General features: G+C 51.5%; 1 protein-coding gene across 1 annotated transcript in view; it reads left to right on the forward strand.

The window, feature by feature from the left end:
- Positions 1–352: 352 nt before the first annotated feature.
- The window catches only part of TLL2 (tolloid like 2), a 120,290-nt gene continuing 102,006 nt past the window's right edge, over positions 353–18,636 (forward strand). Inside the window, exon 1 of the mRNA XM_045785077.2 lies at positions 353–780. Coding sequence (XP_045641033.2) covers positions 588–780 — 193 coding nt within the window. The 5' untranslated portion in view covers positions 353–587. The remainder of the gene's footprint in view (positions 781–18,636) is intronic.

The following is an 18,636-nucleotide window of genomic DNA, read 5'->3' on the forward strand; positions in this document are numbered from 1 at the left end:
CTGCCTTCGCCCACGTGTGCATCATGGAGTTGTACAGTGAGTTATGCCAATAAAACAAGGCGGGAAGTCCAGCCTTGATATCAGGAGCAGCGTTCTCGGGGGCCAGAGGCCCAGGTGGCGCCCGGAAAAGGGCGCCCTCGGCTCCATGGGAGCTCCGCGGGGCCCCAGTCCTTGCCTTCAGCATCTTCACCTCGCTCGCCTTCCTCGAAGTTGCGGAGGTGCCGGGAAGAGGAGGGGCCTCGCCTCGGGCGCCCGAGTGATTGGCTGCCCGGGGCCCCTGGCGAGGGCTGTGTGGTCCAGCCCGGGTGGAGAGGGGCGGAGCGGCCACTGCTCCAACCACCGCCACCACCACCACAGTCGCAGCCGCCGCAGCCTCGGCCGCCTGGCAAGTAGCTCCGAGCGGCGGCTTCCTGGGCGCCCCGACGCGGACCGCGACGCCGCGCTCTGCTCGCTCCGTGCCCGAGCCATGCCGGGCAGCCGCGCGTAATTGCCGCGCCGCCGCCGACTTGCCCCTGCTCACGGTCTCTGGCCCGAGCGGAGCTTTCCGTGCACGCAACTCCCTCGGTCTCCGTCGGCCCCTCGCAACCATGCCCCGGGCGACTGCTCTCGGGGTCCCGGTGCCACTGCTGCTGCCTCTCCTGCTGCTGCTGCTACCGCCGCTGCCCCGCGGCGCTGGGGGGCTCGCGGAGCTCCCGGACGCCGCCCCGGACTATTCGGCGCTGGAAGGCGAGGAGGGCGCGGAGCAGCAGCTGGAGCATTACCACGACCCGTGCAAAGCCGGTAGGTGCCGCCGCCGCCGCCGCCGCCGGGAAGTCCAGCAGAAGTTTGCCTTTGAAATGCAAATGAGTTGTGGGCAAGCCTGCGCTACCGTCTGTGGGGCGGGTCTCCCTCCCTTCCCCCGAGATTCCCCGGCTCCCCGGGAAAACAATGCACTCCGGCTGGGACGTCCCGGCCGCGGGCCTGCGGCGCGCCCCGGGTGGCAGCCTCGGGAGCGTTCCCACAGCGGAGGAGGGCGGGCGCCCCGCCGCCTGACAGCCAGGTGCTCCGCACTAGCGGCCGCCGCACGCGCCGGGCTGGGCGCGCCGCTCCCCGGCTAGGAGGGAGCCCTGGCCCCGGTTTCCCCGCGTTTGCAAGTTGTGCGCAAAGTTTCCCTAGATCTCGTGCCTGCTCTTGGGAAGAGAAGAACAAAACCCGAAAAGCTGCACGGCGGGCACAGGGAAAGTGGTAGCTGAAGGAGAATGCGCGTGACCCGAGTTCCGCTAAGTTCCCTGTAGCCCCCTCAGCGTAGTCCTGGCCTGGGGGTCGCGGAGATGGAAGCTGGCAGGTGCTCTAATCCCTCAGGAAGCGGCGCCCCGGGACGCGCGGGGCTTTCTGGAGCACATTCGGCCCGGGCGCCGGGGCTCCCTGCCCCGAGCCACCAGCCGGCTCCTGTGTCCCGAGGGGCGTGGCCTCCGAGCCGGAGCGCTCCGGGGCGTCAGCGCCGCGAGGGCCCGAGCGCAGGTTCCAGAGAGTCCACGAGTCTGCGGAGCTCCGAGCCGCCGGGACCGAGGGGAGCGTGGGCTGGAAGGCCCGCTTCACCGCTCCTGGCGGGTAGCCGGCGGCCCGCAGAGATGACACACGGAGTGGAGAGCGCGGCCTCCCTCCTCTCCCAGTGCTGTGGTCTGTTGGGACTGGGGGAGCGCCGTGGACAGTGGCCCCACTTCTTCACTCCCTGGAGACCTCTGGTAGTCTCAGTTCCCTCATCTCTAAATTGGGGACAGTAATTATAGGAGGTCTCATGATTTGAGGGGAAATTTTCTGCAAATGGAATAATGAGATGGTCCTGTAATGATCCGTATTGTTACTGCAGCGGCTATGGGCAAGGTTGGGGTCGGACAGATCAGAACTCGGCGAAGTCTGGGGAAGACCAGGTCGCTAGGAGGTGAGAGGGCCCAGAGGCTGTGAGACCTGAGAATCTTGTGAAGGCTGAAGTTCAAACCAGGCTTGAGGGGCCTGGTCTTACCCTGCAGGAATAGTCCTGCAGAATACCCACCTACTGCTGCACCTGGTGGGGCTCTGAGTTAGGAAGGTGCGCAGAAGTGTTGGTTCCTGGGTCATTTGAGAAAATGCCAGTAGGTACCATTTCCCGACTGAGGTATCTCAGTTCGTCATGGGACCGAGCCCATGACCAGGGAGAAGTCTCTGGAGCACTGTTGGAATGCTGGTCGCCTTGCCTAGAAAAGACAGACACTGAGGCTGTGAAAATGGGGCGGGGGCCAAAGGGGATGAATCAACCATCCCGTGAACCTGTCAGATCCTGAGCTCTGCTGGATGTGTGCTGGGGCCTCTGGGAAGCAATGTGGGCAGCTGGGGCCTGGATTCGGGAAGCCATCAGTCTGTTCAGGGATATAGTGAGCACCTCTGGCATGCCGGGTGCTGGTCTGGGTGCTGTAAATCCGGGTGAAAGAGGCATAGCAGAGCCCCCCAGCTCGCAGTCTCAGGTTTGCCTCTTGAGGCCTCGTTTTTGTCCAGTAATTTTGCAGAACATGCTAGATAAGCAGGGCGTGCGTGTTCTGTGACTCTTCACACACAGGATGGGATGGGCGGGCAGGGCTGGAGAGCAGAGGACCTCCAGAGCTGGGTTTCAGCCGGCTCCAGGCATGCTCAGCAGCCAGCCCTGATGTTCTGTGGCCTTGGCCTCTCCTGAAGCTGTGCTCATTCTAAGAGTGGCCAGAAGAGGGCGATGGCAAGGGAGACCTGGGGAAAAGGTCACATCGCAGTCTGTCCATAACTTCTGGAAATTCCCTGAGCTAGGAAAAGCCTTCTGGAAGGACAAAAAGCAGTTCACCAGGGCACTGAGATCTCAATGGAAGGACATGCCTGGTGGCTCAGGGGGAACACTGAGTTTCCTGGTTCCACGTTTAAACGAAATGTTTAGGAGAAGCCTCTCATCGTATCCCAGTCAAGTCCTGAAACTTCTGGCTCCTCTGCCTAGAAGGAGGGCTTCAGGGCTTTGAACCTAAAACACCTCCCACCTACCCTTTCTTGAGCGCGGGCCTCCATTACGCTCCAGACACAATGCAGAGAGGAGAGTCTTGGATCTGGTCCCGGCCTCTTGGAGCTGTGTTATGTCAGACAAGTCCCCTCCTCTTTGGGTCTCAGCTGCTCTCTGCAGGATAAGGTGGTTAGACTTGTTAGGGTTGCAAACCGACAGGCCCAGGGAGCTGGTTCTCGGGGTCCACATCCGTCAGCTGTCTTGCCCTGTGCCCACTTCACACCTTGCCGGCGTTTGAATTTGTGCCCCTGGCTCTTTCCTACTTAGTGTTCTGTGGTTCTACGACGTTTGCTTCCCCTCAGCCCCTCAGAGGCTGAACAAACTAAGTGTTTCACCATTTACTATTTTACTATTTACCATTTCACCACTTTTACCATTTTTATTTTTTTATTTATTTTATTTTTATTTTTTTAAAGATTTTATTTATTTGACAGAGAGAGGGACAGCCAGCGAGAGAGGGAACACAAGCAGGGGGAGTGGGAGAGGAAGAAGCAGGCTCCCAGCGGAGAAGCCTGATGCGGGGCTCGATCCCAGAACGCTGGGATCACGCCTTGAGCCAAAGGCAGACGCTTAACGACTGCGCCACCCAGGCGCCCCCACCATTTTTAAAACCATTTTTTTTTTTACCATTTTACCATTTACGAATTTTATCATTTCCTCTGCCGTTTACATTCTGTGTGACCTTGGGCAAGACCCTTAATTTCTCTGTGCCTTAGTGTCCTTGTTTATAAATGAGGATGATTCCTAATAGATTAAAGTGCTTAAAGCAGGGCCTGCTATATATTTAGGTTCTTTACAAATAGGTTTTCTAGAAACTTGTTAAAAGAACATCTTCATGTGGACCTTTGAAGCAAGTTTAAAACTGTAACAATTAAATTTACTAATAAACAATCTACTTAATGCTGTAAAAGGGGATCCTTTTCAAATCAGATGCTGGTGGAGTGGGAGTGAATATGTGTGGTCCTCCTGGCCTGGGGCTGGTGAAGTACACTTTCTGGGCACGGTCTCTGCCTGGCAGTCCACAGCTCTGCTGTTTTGTTTTTCATCTGATACTGTAAGTGCGGCCAAGGGTTCAACTGACAGTGAATGGTAAGACAGCCTCCCAACCACTGTGCCTCTGAGAGCAACCTTTGCAAAGCTTCTGAGGGCTTCTCCTGCCTGTTTGCACTCACCCACAATTCTTTAGATGGATTCAGAACCAGAAGGCCTGGGTCCTTATCCCTTTTACTCCCTGTGTGGCCTTATGTAGGTCACTTCACCTCTCCACGCCTCAGTCTTCTCATCTGCAAAATGGGGATGAGAATAAACCACTTGCCTCATAAGGCGGACCTGCGGCTAGTTGAAGCTGGATTCCTCAGACAAGGACTTGTGTGTAGATAGTTCTTTTGGGAGGTGATCCCAAGAAGCAGGAAGAGTAGAGCAGGGAAGGAGGAAATCCAATGAAGGGAGGGAATTGAAGTAGCTGCTTTTGTCGATGGAGTCTTGCACCCACCAGGACCTCTGCAAAGCTTTCAGAAAGTCTCGTAGAAGTCCTTGCCTGTACACTAGGGGGCTGGAGCATTTCTCCAAAGGCTGCTGTCCTTCATTGTTTGCTCCCCGTTCTACTGATTCCTGTGTAAAAAACCACCCAAACTCAGTGGTGTAGAACAACAACCACTTTATTGTTTTGGTGATTCTGCAGGAGTTTAGAAAGGGTGCCGCGGAGGTGATTTGTTTCTGCTCCACAATGTCTGAGCCTCTGCCGGGAAGATTTGCAGGTGCTGGTGACTGGAAGGAGGGTGACTTGACAGCTGGGGGCTGGAATCATCTGGAGCCTCGTTTGGGAGCCTACAATAGCTTCTCTATGTGGTCTCTCCATGCGGGCTAGTTGGGCTTCCTCATAGCATGGCAGCTTGATTCGAAGTGCTCACATTCCAAGAGAGCCGCATGGAAGCTGTATTGCCTTATGTGACCTTGCCTCGGGAGCTGCATATCAGCATTTCCACCATGCTCACAAGCCTTTGCAGATTCCAGGGAAGGGCCCTAGACCTAGCTCTCCATGGGAGGAATAGCAAAGTCACATTGTTAAAAGAGCTTGTGGACCAGGGGGTATTGTCTCAGCCAGTTTGGGAAAAGAGGACCTGCTGTGCTCCTCCAGGCTAACTTTCCGGTATGTGCAGCCTGCGTCTGCCTGTGCAGGCGCCATGGTTGCTAACAGATTCAGAAAAAGTTCTTAAGCAGAAACGTGGAGAGACAAGCAGTGCTGCAAGGAATGGCCCAGAGTTAAGCTGAGGATATAGGACTTAGATCACCAAAGTTGTCTACATGAGCTCAAATGATGCAAAAGTGCTTTGTAAACTGTAAAGTACTGTGCAGCCTTTTGGATTTATTAAACCCAAGGAAACTGGCCGACAGCCAGCTTTCCTTCTCACCTGGTGGCCTTGAAATACCAAGGCCTTCCCCACTACTCCATGTTCAAATATGATAAAAGCATATATTGCTACATAAATTAATATAGTCAGTGGTCCCTGATGGCTGATGGCTAATGGCTTAGGAGCCGGTGGTGAGGGTGCTGGTCTGGGAGCTACCCTTTCCTCCTGAGGAAGTTCGCATTCCCTTCCCACACTTTCAGACCTTACTTCTGCCTGAAATGTGGGGCCATACTCTAACTTGTCATTCTCTCCCAGACACAGTGACCTTACCAATCAGCTCCTGATTTTCAGAGCCACCCAGGGCCCTCAAGGATAGTACTTTGTGGGGACAGCCGTTGCCAGCAGCCCTCACATTACCGATGCAAGGCTGGAACGTCCTACGCTGTGAGGTTGGGGATGTTTGTCTGTGTTGGTCACTGCTGTAAGCCCAGCGCCTAGAGCAGTGCGTGGCATGTTGTGGGGTACTCATTGGTATTTGCTGAAGGACGGAATGATGATTTTGGCCCTGTGTGGATTGGGTCTATGGCTGAAGGGACCTCCAAGCTCACTGTTAGCCTGGAGAGTAGTGACGCAGACCTGGCCCAGTGGGCTGCAGCCCTCCCAGGAGTGCTTCAAGTTGGGGGGTCCTGGGGTCCTGGGAAGTGCTCCCCCCGGGTTTCCACCCTCATGGCAGTAGTCGGTGCCGTGGTTTCTTAAGCACAGTCATGACGTTTCCATGGTGCCTCCCGAAGGCCTGTCTCCCTGGTACCCCTACTCTCTCCCGTCAGACTCCCACCCCCACGGGCCACACTCAGGGAAGGGCAGCTGGCATTTTACGACTTTATTTTCATTCCTACTTGTTCCGGTGTCCTTGCTGATGGGCAGGTGCTGATCTGACGGAGGCAGAATATTTCAGGGCTGTATGGAAATGGAAGTTCATTTTCCCACTTCTCCAGGAAGGAGCAGCATCTCGTTCATCTCTTTCTCATCTGTTGCCCCCTGAAGTGCACTGGGACAGGCCCTGGGGTGGTTAAGAGCACAGGCGTTGACACCTGACAGACCTGGATTCAAAATCTGCCCCCTGGGCAGGGCTTTGTGACCTGGAGTAAGTTACTTAACCTCTCTGAGCCTCCATTTCCTCACTTGGAAAGAACTGCTAGTATTCACTCCTAGGGCTGCTGAAAGGATTAGATGATTCAGTGTCAGTCAGGAGCCTAGCACGACCTCTGGCAAGGCGAGTGCTCGGCGACTGCTGTGTGCACCATTGGAGCATGGAGCAGGTGCTCACGACTCCTTCCTGAGCTCTTGGCCGACGTGCTGTAGAGGAATTTGAATTCTTGTTATGAACAATTGATTTCATGTTAGTGTAGTTAGGGATTCTTAAATTCAGACCTGATAATTATTGGTAAACAGTGTCTCTACAGTGTCTCTTAAGTAGTTGAAGGGTGAATGTTATGGTATATGAGTTATAGCTCAATAAAGATTTTTTTAAAAAGTAAGTGAAGGTGAGGACGGACCAGGGCTGAGTTGGGGGAGGAAATGCAGGGTCTTGACCCCTGAGTAACTGTCACACAGAGACACACATACAGAGACACATCAAGCAAGCAGAGCGAGTGTGGCCCTCAGATGCCCAGCAGAACCCAGCAGTCCCAACAGTAGTCCAGACTCACACTGGGGCAGGCAGTGTCTGGGAGAGGAGAGGCCTGGAAGGGGAACATATTGGCCCCCTTCAGATGAGCATGGTCCAAGAGCTGAGTGACAGCAAGAACACCACCCCATTGCTCTTTAACCCAGCCCCAGGAGTAAACAGTCAGTGGTGTCGGTTCCCATGTTGCACCTGGGGAAACTGAGCTTCATGCCCAGACCTTCTGCCTGACATTGATGGTCCTGTGACTTCCGGTGTTGTCTTCGTAGACAGAGCTCAGGTTCTGAAGACAAAGTCCTCAATGATATCATCCAGCATGGATCCCCAACTCTGACATCAGCGGAGCCCATTATTCTCTTCTTTCTCTTTGCCAGTCCTACCGAGATCAGTGTCTCACACCCTCTTCTGGGAGTGGCACATCTGTTGGGAGCATATCCTCTGTCCGGTGAGACAGAGAGGAGGGCAGGAGCTGCACCACAGGCCATCCACAGCAGCCCTGGGCCTTCAGGGCACCCACCAAGCTCAGGGCTGGGCATGTCCTCCTCAGCAGGAAGATGCTGCTGATCAGAGTGGGGTGTAGACAGGCCAGCAGGCTGCCCCATTCAGCAGCACCTCCCGTGGCCAGTTCAGGACCTTCCACTTTTCACTCCTTCTCCAGCCACTCTCAGGACAGTAACCGGCCTGGGCAGGCTGCTCTCCAGCCTGCTGGTTCTGCACCTAAGCTTTGGAGCACATGGAATCATTCAATACATGTGAAATATTGCAGTAATCTTGTGGCCCTTGAAGAACCTGACACACGCAAGAAGTGTGTGGATTAAATTTGGTCCCATGAACAGCAGCACCTTCCATGCAGTGAGAGAGCCTGGGGGCTAAGTGGGCAGACTCTAGAGACAAAGGGCCCACGTTCGGATCCTGGCTATACCACTTAGTGGCTGTGGGACCGTAAGCCACCTGCTTAAGCCCTCTGAATCTCAGTTTCCTCAACTATAAAATGGGGATACTAATATCTACCACCTAGGGTTATTATGAAGATTACATGAGTTAATATAGACAAAGCCTCAGAATAGTGCCTGGACCATGGTAAATATTCAGTAAATATTATTGTTTTTATTACTATCATCTCACAGAAATTCAACAAGGTTTCCAAGTGGCAGGAAACCAAGTATCTGAACAACAGAAGCCAAATGATGTTTCTAGAGCTTTGTTTCCTGACAACACTGAAGCTGATTTCTCCTCTATATCCAAAGACCTTTGTGTGAAAACAAATGTGCCATGAATGTCATTGGCTTCCTTGATATTATGCTGAGACAGGGATGGAGGGGTGGTTCCGTGCTCTGCAAGCCAACCAGGTGTGTAGGCCCCACTGAGAAGCAAGCCCCTGACTCTTTGCAGTTGTGTGAGTGGTGTTGGGCCTGAGCCTCCATTCAGCCAATGGTTCCCCCCAGCCACTCCTCTTTCTGAAAGCGTTCATTCCTCAGGGCACCTGGGTGGCACCTGGTAACTGTCTGCCTTTGGCTCAGGTCACAATCCCAGGTCCTGGGATTGAGCCCCACGTATTCCCCGCTCAGTGGGGAGTCTGCTTCTCCCTCTCCCTCTGCTCTGCCCGCCCCCCCCCCCCACAGCTCATGCTCTCTCTCTCTCTCAAATAATTAAATAAAATCTTTAAAAAAATAAAAAATAAATAAAAGCATTCATTCCTCCAAGTTGCAAATAGCTGAGGTGCAAGCAGGATTTGGGCCCACATCAAATTTGCTGGGCCCATCACATTCCTTCTGCTGTGGACACCTAGTCAAGCAACCTGAATAGAGGATGTAACTTAATTGATCCCCAAACGTTTACCTTCTTACCCCTCACCATACTTTTCAAAAGGAAAACTATGATATCAACCTTCACAGTGGTTACAGCATTGCCTTAGAGCTTTGGGCCATGCGTGATGGTTTTCAAAGCTCTTTTCCTCCTCTTCTCTCCACTGGTCTCTCAAATAGCCAAGAGATGATCTGAGCACTCATGGGAGATGGTCTGGGCTCTTATGATCCGTGAGCACTGGGAGATGTGGTCCAGGTGCTACACAGGGAAAGGCTGGGCTGGGGCGGGCATGGGACATTGAACTCATATGTGGTGAGACAAGGACCTCCAACCCCTGTGGTCTTCCCTAAGCACATGGCCTCTACAAACCTGGAGCCACTTCCCTCCTCCTGGATCCCTCCACGCAGTCAACAAGCACTTCTGTGCTGCCAGGTCTGAAGGTCACGTGGGTGCACTTGCTCCCCAGAGTACCATAGCCTCCTCCCTACTTTTTTCTCTATCCTTGGCTGGGACTCCAACAAGGATGAGACAGTTCTGGCCTTCAAAGTACTCTTAGTCCCAAAGCAAAGGGGGGAATGATACACAGTTCCTCTATCCCTTTCCCTGAAGGCCGGGGGCAGTGCATGGTGTCAGGTTGGTTGAGGATGATGCGTCCAGTCACTCTCTTCACCCCGGAGGGACAGGACTTAGATGGCTGATGTTTCCCAAGGAGGCTCTGGGTGAGTGGCCGTCTGGGAGACAGAGAAGATCAGTGAAATGTCATGTTTAAGATCAGGCAGCCCATGGCATGAAGCCTGCCTCTGTCCTCACTACACTTGTGGTTTTGACCAAGTTTCTTTACCTCTCTGAGCCCGTGTCCTCATTTGGAAAATGGGAATGATATGAAAACCCATCAGATAGGTTTGTTGGAGGATTAAATGAGGCAGTGAACAGAAGTGGTTAGCAAGCAGTTATTCATTGTTGGCTCCTCTCCTTGCTATGGTTACTATTACTCCTGTTATTGTTCCCCATTTAAGAATTTCTCTCTAAGTGACAATCTCTCTGTGGCCTATGTATGCTTATCTCTCCCTCTCAGGGCTGCAGAGAGTTCTCTTGGGATCCATAGCATGTGGCGAGTGATAATTTATTGCTCCACAGCTCTCTCGCTCTCATCCATGAAGCAGAGGGAGGATGACAGATAAACCAAATGCATATAAGCAGGTTTCTCATGGCATCCTCTTAGCCTGCTCATAATACAGTTCTGCCTGGATGCAAACATAGCAACAGGAACCGAGCTTTCCTGCTGATTGGTTACGGCCCTATCTATGATCACGCCACCCTCTAACCACTCCTGTCAATTACCAATAAATATTCTCAAGCGCGCCTGCACGAGCACTTGAGTGTTGACGTTCAGCCCCGAGTCTTTGCCCGCTCCACCAGCTGGGCCACTTATCTCCCAGCTCATCCTGCAATTTGCACCAAGCCTCCTCCCCTTCCTCCCACCTGGGTTACTGGCCTTGAGTTGATGTGAGTCCTGCCTGAGCCAGTTTCCCACAGCAGCAGGCTACCTTCCACCCTAACTTTTTTTTCACATTCCTGGGTTAGTTCTCCTCCTCACTGAGCTGTCCCTGGTTTCCCATCCTCTCACCTGGGCTCAGAGTCAGCTTGGCTCCCGAGGGCTGGGCTCCGTGGTGTCACATACCATGTGGTGCCAGAGTCCACCCAGTTGCTTCAACCAGAGACCCCGGTGTCATCCCGGAGAGCTGTCTCTTCCTTACCCTCTCGTGCAATCCAACCTAAGTCCTGCCAGTCCCCTTCCCTCCATCTCCACTGCCACCGGTTGGTCTAAGTGGGCTCCCTGCTGGGCTAATTGCGACAGTGCTGGACCTCATCTCCCTTTCCTGCCCTTTCCTGTGGGAAGCAAGCCCCACTTGCTTCCCACAGTCTCTTTTCCACGTTCTAGGCGGAGTGCTCTTTTTGAAATGCGAGTTTGATCATGTTTACACAATCAGATCTGCTTAGGACCCTCAGCTTACATATTGTTCTCCCCACTCCCGGCCCTCCAAGGCCTTCCTAGGCCCTGATCTCGATAAGGACTTCTCTCTTAAATCTCTCATCACCTTTGTTTCCCTGCATGGCACGTTCACAGTCTGCTACTGGGTATAGTCATTGGTGTGATTATTTGCTCAATGTCTGTCTCTATATGCGACAATGAGCTCCAAGCATAGAAACCAGACTCATTTGGTTTCCCGGTCATCAGCAAGTGCCTGGCACATGGTGGGGGCTCAAGCAGTATTTGCCAAATGAAAAACTGAGCAAATGAGATACCAGAGGGATTTGGAAATGGTAGCCACTACCATAAGAAAATCAAGGAACTCTTCCTTGTAAGCAGGAGTGGTAAGCCCTGATCTTGGCCTAGAAGGATGGATGGGACTTGAAGAAGCTGGGGTGCACATTGGAAATTGAGCCAAGGTGAGGTAGCAGGAGTGCTTTTGATGTGTCTGGAGCTGGGGGATTACTCTGGTTTACTTTGCAGAGTAGCAGAGACAAGACTAAAAGAAGCTTGGAACAGTGGATGTCAAGCTGAGACATTTGAAACATGTCCCTTAAGCAATGAGGAGCTATTGATGTTTCTGGAGCAGAGGACTATTATAATGAAGACATATAATGCTCAGGATCTGTAGAAGCAGGAAATAGGAGGACCACCAGGAGGTCTAGGCCTAGGAGCATGAGGACCAGACTTGGGCTACAGCCTTGGGAATAGAAAGGAAGGGAAGATGGGAGGGAGATCGTGGGGTCTGTATGTGGGAGAGGTCCCAAGCTGAGCTGTGTCTTGAGATCAGAGTCGGAACATGAATGAGTTCATCAAGGCATGCTAAGAAAGCATTGAAGTGTCCTTGAGGTGGGCAGGAGAGGGAGATTACTTTTTAACGTAAAACAGTTTTCTTAATTACACTGCTAATACACATCCACCGGAGAACACTTAGAAAACATAAAGCGCAAGCAAGAGTAAACATTTCTGGTAATTCCATGGCCTAGAAGTAATTGTTAACATTTGGTTGTATATTCTTCCAAAAAGTTCTTATGGGTGTTCATGTTTTTTCTTTAAATGCTCTACATGCTGCTTTGAGCTCGCTGCTGCTTCGTTTTCACTTAGTACCATGACCCTCCTTCCAGGATGGTAACGCTGCCCATGTAATAAATGTACTTCTATAATGTTGATTCCAGTCGTTCGTACATCACTGTGTAGCTGCTGCATAACCTGTTTAGTCAATCCCCTATTGTCGGACATAGAGGTTTTCCCCACTCTTTTCTTTTGCTTTTATACACAGTGATGTTGAAGTCATTCTCGTTGCTAGATTTTTATGTGCATTTAACATTATTTCTTTAGAAAAAATCCCTCCATGTAGAATTGTTGAGGCAAAAGGGTAAATGCTTTTAGGGCTTCGGATTCTTCTTTTCAAACTGCCCTTCACATTTTTCCATTCCTTTGAACTTCCAGTAAGATTAACATTCTGTATTCTAGTTTTAAAAATCTTTGCTGGTTTGATAAGAGAAGAATAATTTGCGATTTCTTCAATTTGCGCTTATATTGTAATTGTGTGTCCTTTACAAACGATGTTGAACCGGTAACAGCTTATTTTGATCATTTGTATATCTTTTGCTATGTGCATTTCCTCTCTTGGCTGCTTATTGCCTGTTGTTTTCTTATTTATGAGCTTTTTTCCCTTCTGTTCATGCTCATTTTTCTAATCGGATGGTCATTTTGTAACATTTTTTAGAAAGTTAAATTTTAGGAACTTTAACCTTTTATCTGTCATGTTTGTCAGAAGTAATTTTTGGACAGAAGATTTTTAAAAAGCAGAAAGTTTATTCTGAACCATATCATTCACTTCTTTCATGGCGATGATTACACGGCTGTATCAGTTAAGATTTGGGGTTTGCTAGTAATGCACCCACATTAACTGGTTATGTCTGCCGAGGTCCAGTTGGGAGACTGAAATCACACCAGGAATTTGATAATTAAAAATTTTAGTATAAAGGATTATAAACTAGCAAAAGGGGAGCAGCTACTGGAGAACTCCAAGGAAGACAGAAACAGCAGAGGTGGGGAACAATTACTAGGGAAGAGTGAACTTGAGAGAGGCCGCCTTCCCCACCCAGACTGGACTTCCAACTTCACAGGAGAGGGTGTGGGTGTGGTTCCCGAGAAGTTGGGGAAGCTCACTGAGGTGCTACGGGAAAAGACTGGTGAGTGGGGAATCGCCCTTTGGAGTATGGGCCAAACAAGGGTGGACCCCCGTGGGTCTCCAGAACACTGCTGGCAGCCACTCCATAGGAACAAGAAAGATGAGACCCCCAGAACCAGGAAGAAAAATCCCTTCCTCTGGCACTGTCCCTCCAGCAGTGTCCTCTACTGATAAAGCCTAACGTCATGCCAGGTGGCAAAGGAGTAATGGTTCGAGGGTCCAGCCCCAGAATCACAAAGCACGACACAAAAGGGTAGATTTAGAATTGAGAAACAGCGTATTGGTAGCTGGAACATTGGTTACACAAGCTAGAAGTTTCTTTCTCACATCAGAGTCTGGAGTTTCTATAACGCAGGGCCAGCCAGTATGGCTTCTGCTCCAGGAAATCCTCCAGGATACAGTCTCCTTACAGCTTGCCCCTCCGTTCTCCCGAGGTTGAGGCCCGTGTCCTCGTGGCCCAAGATGGTAGCCAGAGCTCACACCATCACGAACACAGTCTAGACATGGGAGACATGGAAAAGAAAGAGGGACCAAGGATGTATAAGAAGAAGTTTCGCAGGAGATGCCATTTGCCCGTCGGCTTCTATCTCATTGCTCATGTGGCCACAGAAAGCTACATGGGGGTCGGGGATGTTTCTTCGGGAAGGCCTGGAACTGAAAATCGGAGGTTCTATTCTTATGGAAAAAGGGAGAAAAGGTGTTGGTGGACCATAAGCAATCTCTGCCACAACAGACTAAACTTCCTGGACCTTTATGAAGAAAATTTAGTCACAGTGGTGATAAGATCATAACTGTTACTGAACATTAACCAGATATGCAAGGCAAGATCTTAGAGTAAAATCCTGTAGAACGTTACGGCTAGAAGGAACCACTGGGTTTATTTATTCTAAGGTTTTCACATTTCCCATGAGAACTCTGAGGGCCTGGGGGGGGACAGTAACTTGCCCAAGGTCACATGCACCGCCGTGGGCAGTTATGGCCTGGAGGTGGACGCCAGGTCTCCTTTACCCTCTGCCTGGTGTATCTTTCCATTCTCTGCACTACTTAGGGTCTCCGGTGGGCCTTTGTCTTCAGAACGAGTCCTGCATAATTGCGCTGGTAACTTGTGTCTCTATGCAAGATCATTCCACAGTGGAGATATTAGGGCTTATGAGATATTCCTGGTCCTGGAATCGGGCACAGAAGATGCAAAATTATAGCCCAAGAAGCTTCTGGCTCTTAGGACCTAAACTGCACCCTTCTCTCCAATACTGAGTGGAGGCCTGTGAGTTCCGGCCGTGGGAGCACAGCGAGTGTGAGTTAGCAGTAAGTCATATTCTGCTGCAATGAAGCAGTGAAAGTGTGCTCTGAGGCCAAAGTAGCCAATCACCTTACCAGTCCATCATCCCGTTTAGCTGTGGATATAATGGAAGGATTTTCTTAGAACAATGTGAGCCAGGGTCTCAGCAGGAAACAGACTTTACCCCAGATGTTTCAATCGAAGAGACCTTCATGAAGAGACTACTTACAGAGGCAGGGTTAGGGGACAAAGAAGAGCAGGAAGCACCCAGAGGCCAGCAAGCCACCCCTGTGGCTGAAGGAATGGGGATGGGGCAGTGTGATAGGAGCTGGAATCAAGCAGGAGGGGAAGTGTCTGAGGGACGCACCTGCTGTGAGAGAAACAGCACCAAACCGGGGGAGAAAGAAGGGAAGAAATGCCTGTGTCTCTCCTTCCTCTTCCATCACACCTGCCAGGGTCTCCTCCTGCTTGAATGCCCCCAGAAGCCGGAGAGCAGGGGACCTGGAGGATGCAGTCCCCAGGATCAGCCTTGCTGGGCGCAGAGCAGGGCAGAGAGGGTGGAGAGTAAGTATGGAAAGAATAACTCATCACAGCTCAAGGACTTGCTGCAGATATTCTTTTACATGGATGGAAATATTTTTAGTATCTTTAAAACATGCACTAGCAAATGGCCAACATGTGGCACCTAGGATACCGCTTCCCACCTGTGCCAAACGCAGACGTGGCTAATGGACCATGGTGCTCTTTTCTGTAGGCCCATGAAGTCACCCTATGATGCTCCAAGAAACATGACCAATTGAGTGGGCTTGGTGCATGAGATGAAACCTGTTCTGAGCTGTAAAACTTAAGTAACCTTGCAAATATGGCCTACCTTCCTGATCCTTTCTTTCTGGGAAATAGCCGAGCTGGTATTTCTTAAGCCAAGCGAGTCCTGTGTGGAAAGTGCAGGTGTGGCGTGGCTTCGAAATGCGCTGGTGCAGCCGTAGTGGGATGCAGATGCAGGGGCGAGGCAGGAGGCCATATCCGCCTGGAGCAAGGTGCCCACCAGCCCAGGCACCAGCTGGACTCCCTTGGTTCATCTGTAAAGCAGGACCTTGCCGACCAAGGCAGAAGGCAGGGCTGGGCGTTCTCTTGAGGTGGAACCAGCCTTCAGAGCTCAGCCACTGTATGTGGTGCTCTCCTCGGTCCTGACTGACCTTTAACATGCAGAGCCCTATGGTTTCTAAGGCCCAGCTGTGTTTGTGCTACGAACTCTCAGACTGCTGAGTTCAGGCTGTCAGTGGCTTTGAATAGAAAACCCTTAGCTGGAACCAGTGGAGAACAGGTTATGAACGTTGTCAGCATGCTGTAGCGTGTAGATGGCAAATGGGTCCCAGCTCGTGTGCTGTCTCTCAATCGTGCTGGCCCTCTGCAGCACTGTGTTGGGATGGACAGGAGGGCCATGATTAGGCGTATCTGCAGGGGAATGGGGAGCACATGTTATCTCATATTTGCAATCCCTGGTGTAAATGGAAAGAGCCCTGGTTCAGAGTCGCAGACATAGCTTCTGGATATGATATTTTGAGCACGTCATCTAAACTTCCTGGACCTGTTTCCTCCCATGGAAAACAAGGACATTGCTTAGATGACTTTTAAACTCTCTCTAGCTTAGAAATTCCATGATTCAGACCAGTTTTTTAAAGCATGTGAAACTTGCAAGAAATCTGATCCAATTAAAATGATTTCCAACTCCCCACTCCTCTCTGCCATATGCTTGACTAACTAAACTATCTGTCCCTCGTGAGGGCCATTTCCCCAAGCTGGAGCAGCTGGACACCCTGAGACAGGAGGCCTCCCATACTAAACAGACCCTACTCTTTAATCTCGACCAAAAGATCCAGGAGGCGTGATTCACATCTCGCCCCGTTTCCTCTCTTCTGTCCTCCGAGAGCCTGAACCTCTCCCCTCGTGCTCTGCAAATGTGCCTGAATGCAGAGTCCTGAAATTTAGGTTCATGGTTTCAAAGTTCATGGTCCTGAGAATAAACAAAAAAACTATTGTGGTTGCATAGAGCTGTGGACCCCATTAACACCGCCCCATGAATATTTATAGTGTGAAACTACAAAAGAACATAGAGGCCATATTGTATTTCCTAGAACTTTCTTTCCATGGGGTCCTTTCTCTGTGGGTCACTTTAATGTAAGCTTTGCTTATTTAGTTGCACACTTTAAGCCGATTAACTTTTTACTAAAAAAAAAAAAAAAAAACCCTCCCTGTTTGTTTGTACATACACTCCCTTGACAAAGATTCACAGAAAACTGCTTTAAACCTGTTAAATCCCTCTGCTGGAAACTTGAAGTGAACCAAATGTGTCTCTGGGTAGGATTTCCCTGTAACCGTCCCCGCCTTGGGCCCTCGCACCCTACCTCAGCCTGTTTGCTGAGAGGAATTCCCATGTGAGAATGCGCTGCGTTTAGTTCCTCTGATAATCTCGGCTTCTCTCTAGGCAACTCTTAAACGGAGTATTAGCGAGATCCTTCCTGCGTGGCTTGTCATCGGGATGACAAAGGGCGGGCCCTGGGTGGCTGGATACAGAAATGGTAGGGAAATCAAATAGCGCTGGAGGGACCTCAGAGGCAGTGGACTCTGCTGGTCTCCAAACTTCAGTGAGCGTCAGTCACCTGTGTGTGGGGGCAGGGGCATGAGGTTAAAATGCATATTCCTGGGTCCTGTCGCCAGAGATTCTGATTTCATAGGTCTGGGTGGGGCCTGGGGGATCATCCTATCAACACTGTCCTTAGACGCTTCGAACCCAAGCGGCTTGTGGACCATGACTTGGGAAGCACCGAGCGGGTTCAGCTGTCTCCTTGTATGGGTGAAGAAAATGCCACCAAAGGGAAAAGTTATTTGTCCAATGTCACACACAGCCTCCAGACTCCCTCTTCTATACTTACAGGTTTCCTATAGTATAGATGATGCCCGCGGCTCCACGCTGCCTTAATCTGGGCTGGCGTGTCCTGAGATGCAGCTCTGCACTGGAACATGTGTGATGAGGTCCCTATGAGGGAAGTCGACTGAAAAGTAGACCACCTCTTAGCTCAGGCCCAAGTTGTAAGTGTCCATATGAAGGTGAGGAAATGGCCTGGTTGGTAGAGGGGAGGGTGGGAAGGTGAGCACCCGTGGGAAGTCACTCTCACGGGATAATAGATCCAGGTCTCTGTGGGTTTTGGAGTGAGCCCCAAGGTGGAGCAGGGCCTGCGGCCAGGGCGGACTGGGAAGGTCGGGGTTATCCCCAAGCAGTGTCTGCCCTCTTGGGCTTCCCACTCTCAGGGTGCCAGGAAACAGAGTCTTAGGGAGGGTGTGGCTGGTGACAGAGGGTGATGGCAGAGACAAAGGGGTCTTCTTCTGACTGGCTGGGTTCTGCTGGGCTCACGGGCTTTCCAGCTCTGCAGGCCCCAAACCAAGGACCACGTAACACCGCCAGGATCCCCCCACCAGACTTTCAGGATCTCAGGTGGGAAGGGGTGTGCTGGAGTACCCTGGCCAACCCCTCTGGCACTCTGTCCCCTTGAAGAACCCTTGCTGGGCTGTGTAGCCTTTGTCAGGCCAGCAGCTCATCTGGAAACAGGGCTCTTACTGCTAACCATGAGATCAGCCCCCACCTGGAGCCCCAGTTCGAGAAATGGGGTCCTGTGCGAGGCAGTGAACTGACCTCCAAGTTTGGAGCCAAAAGATCTGATTTCAAGCCCTACCCACTTCTCACAGGTTGTAAACGTGGCCTAGTTGTTAACCCCCCTAAGCCTTACTTTCCCCCATAAAATGGGGCTCAAGGTTCTGGCTCTGCCTTCCTCTGTGACTTCAATGGGGAACGTACACGCCCTCACTTGTCACTTATAAACACGTTCTGAAGGCCCAGAACATGGCGGGCTCTGAGCTAGCGTCTGGGGTGAGTGGTGGGGAGGAGAGCACAAGCAGGGACTGTGAAGGGCTGTACCAAAGTGAGGGGCTCCTTGTGACCAGGTCCACTGTGGGTGCTCTAACTGCCCCAGATCCTGTTCCTGGTGTCTGGGCCTTTCTTCCCCCATGGCCAGCCCCTCAGTTCCCGTGGCCTCACATCCTGCCTTGCTCTTGCTGTCATTGACAGTTCACATGAGTAGGTCCCCCACATCAACCAGGCTCCCCTCATTGGGCCCCTTCTGCTCCTGTCCTGACACTGCCTTGCTGCTTCTCACCACAGGGCCTTTGCTCATGCTTCTCCTTTGGCCAGCATGCCC

Source organism: Ursus americanus, chromosome 6 (genome assembly GCF_024610735.1).
Source record: "Ursus americanus isolate L20-20 chromosome 6, mUrsAme1.1.p, whole genome shotgun sequence".
Lineage (NCBI taxonomy): Eukaryota > Metazoa > Chordata > Mammalia > Carnivora > Ursidae > Ursus > Ursus americanus.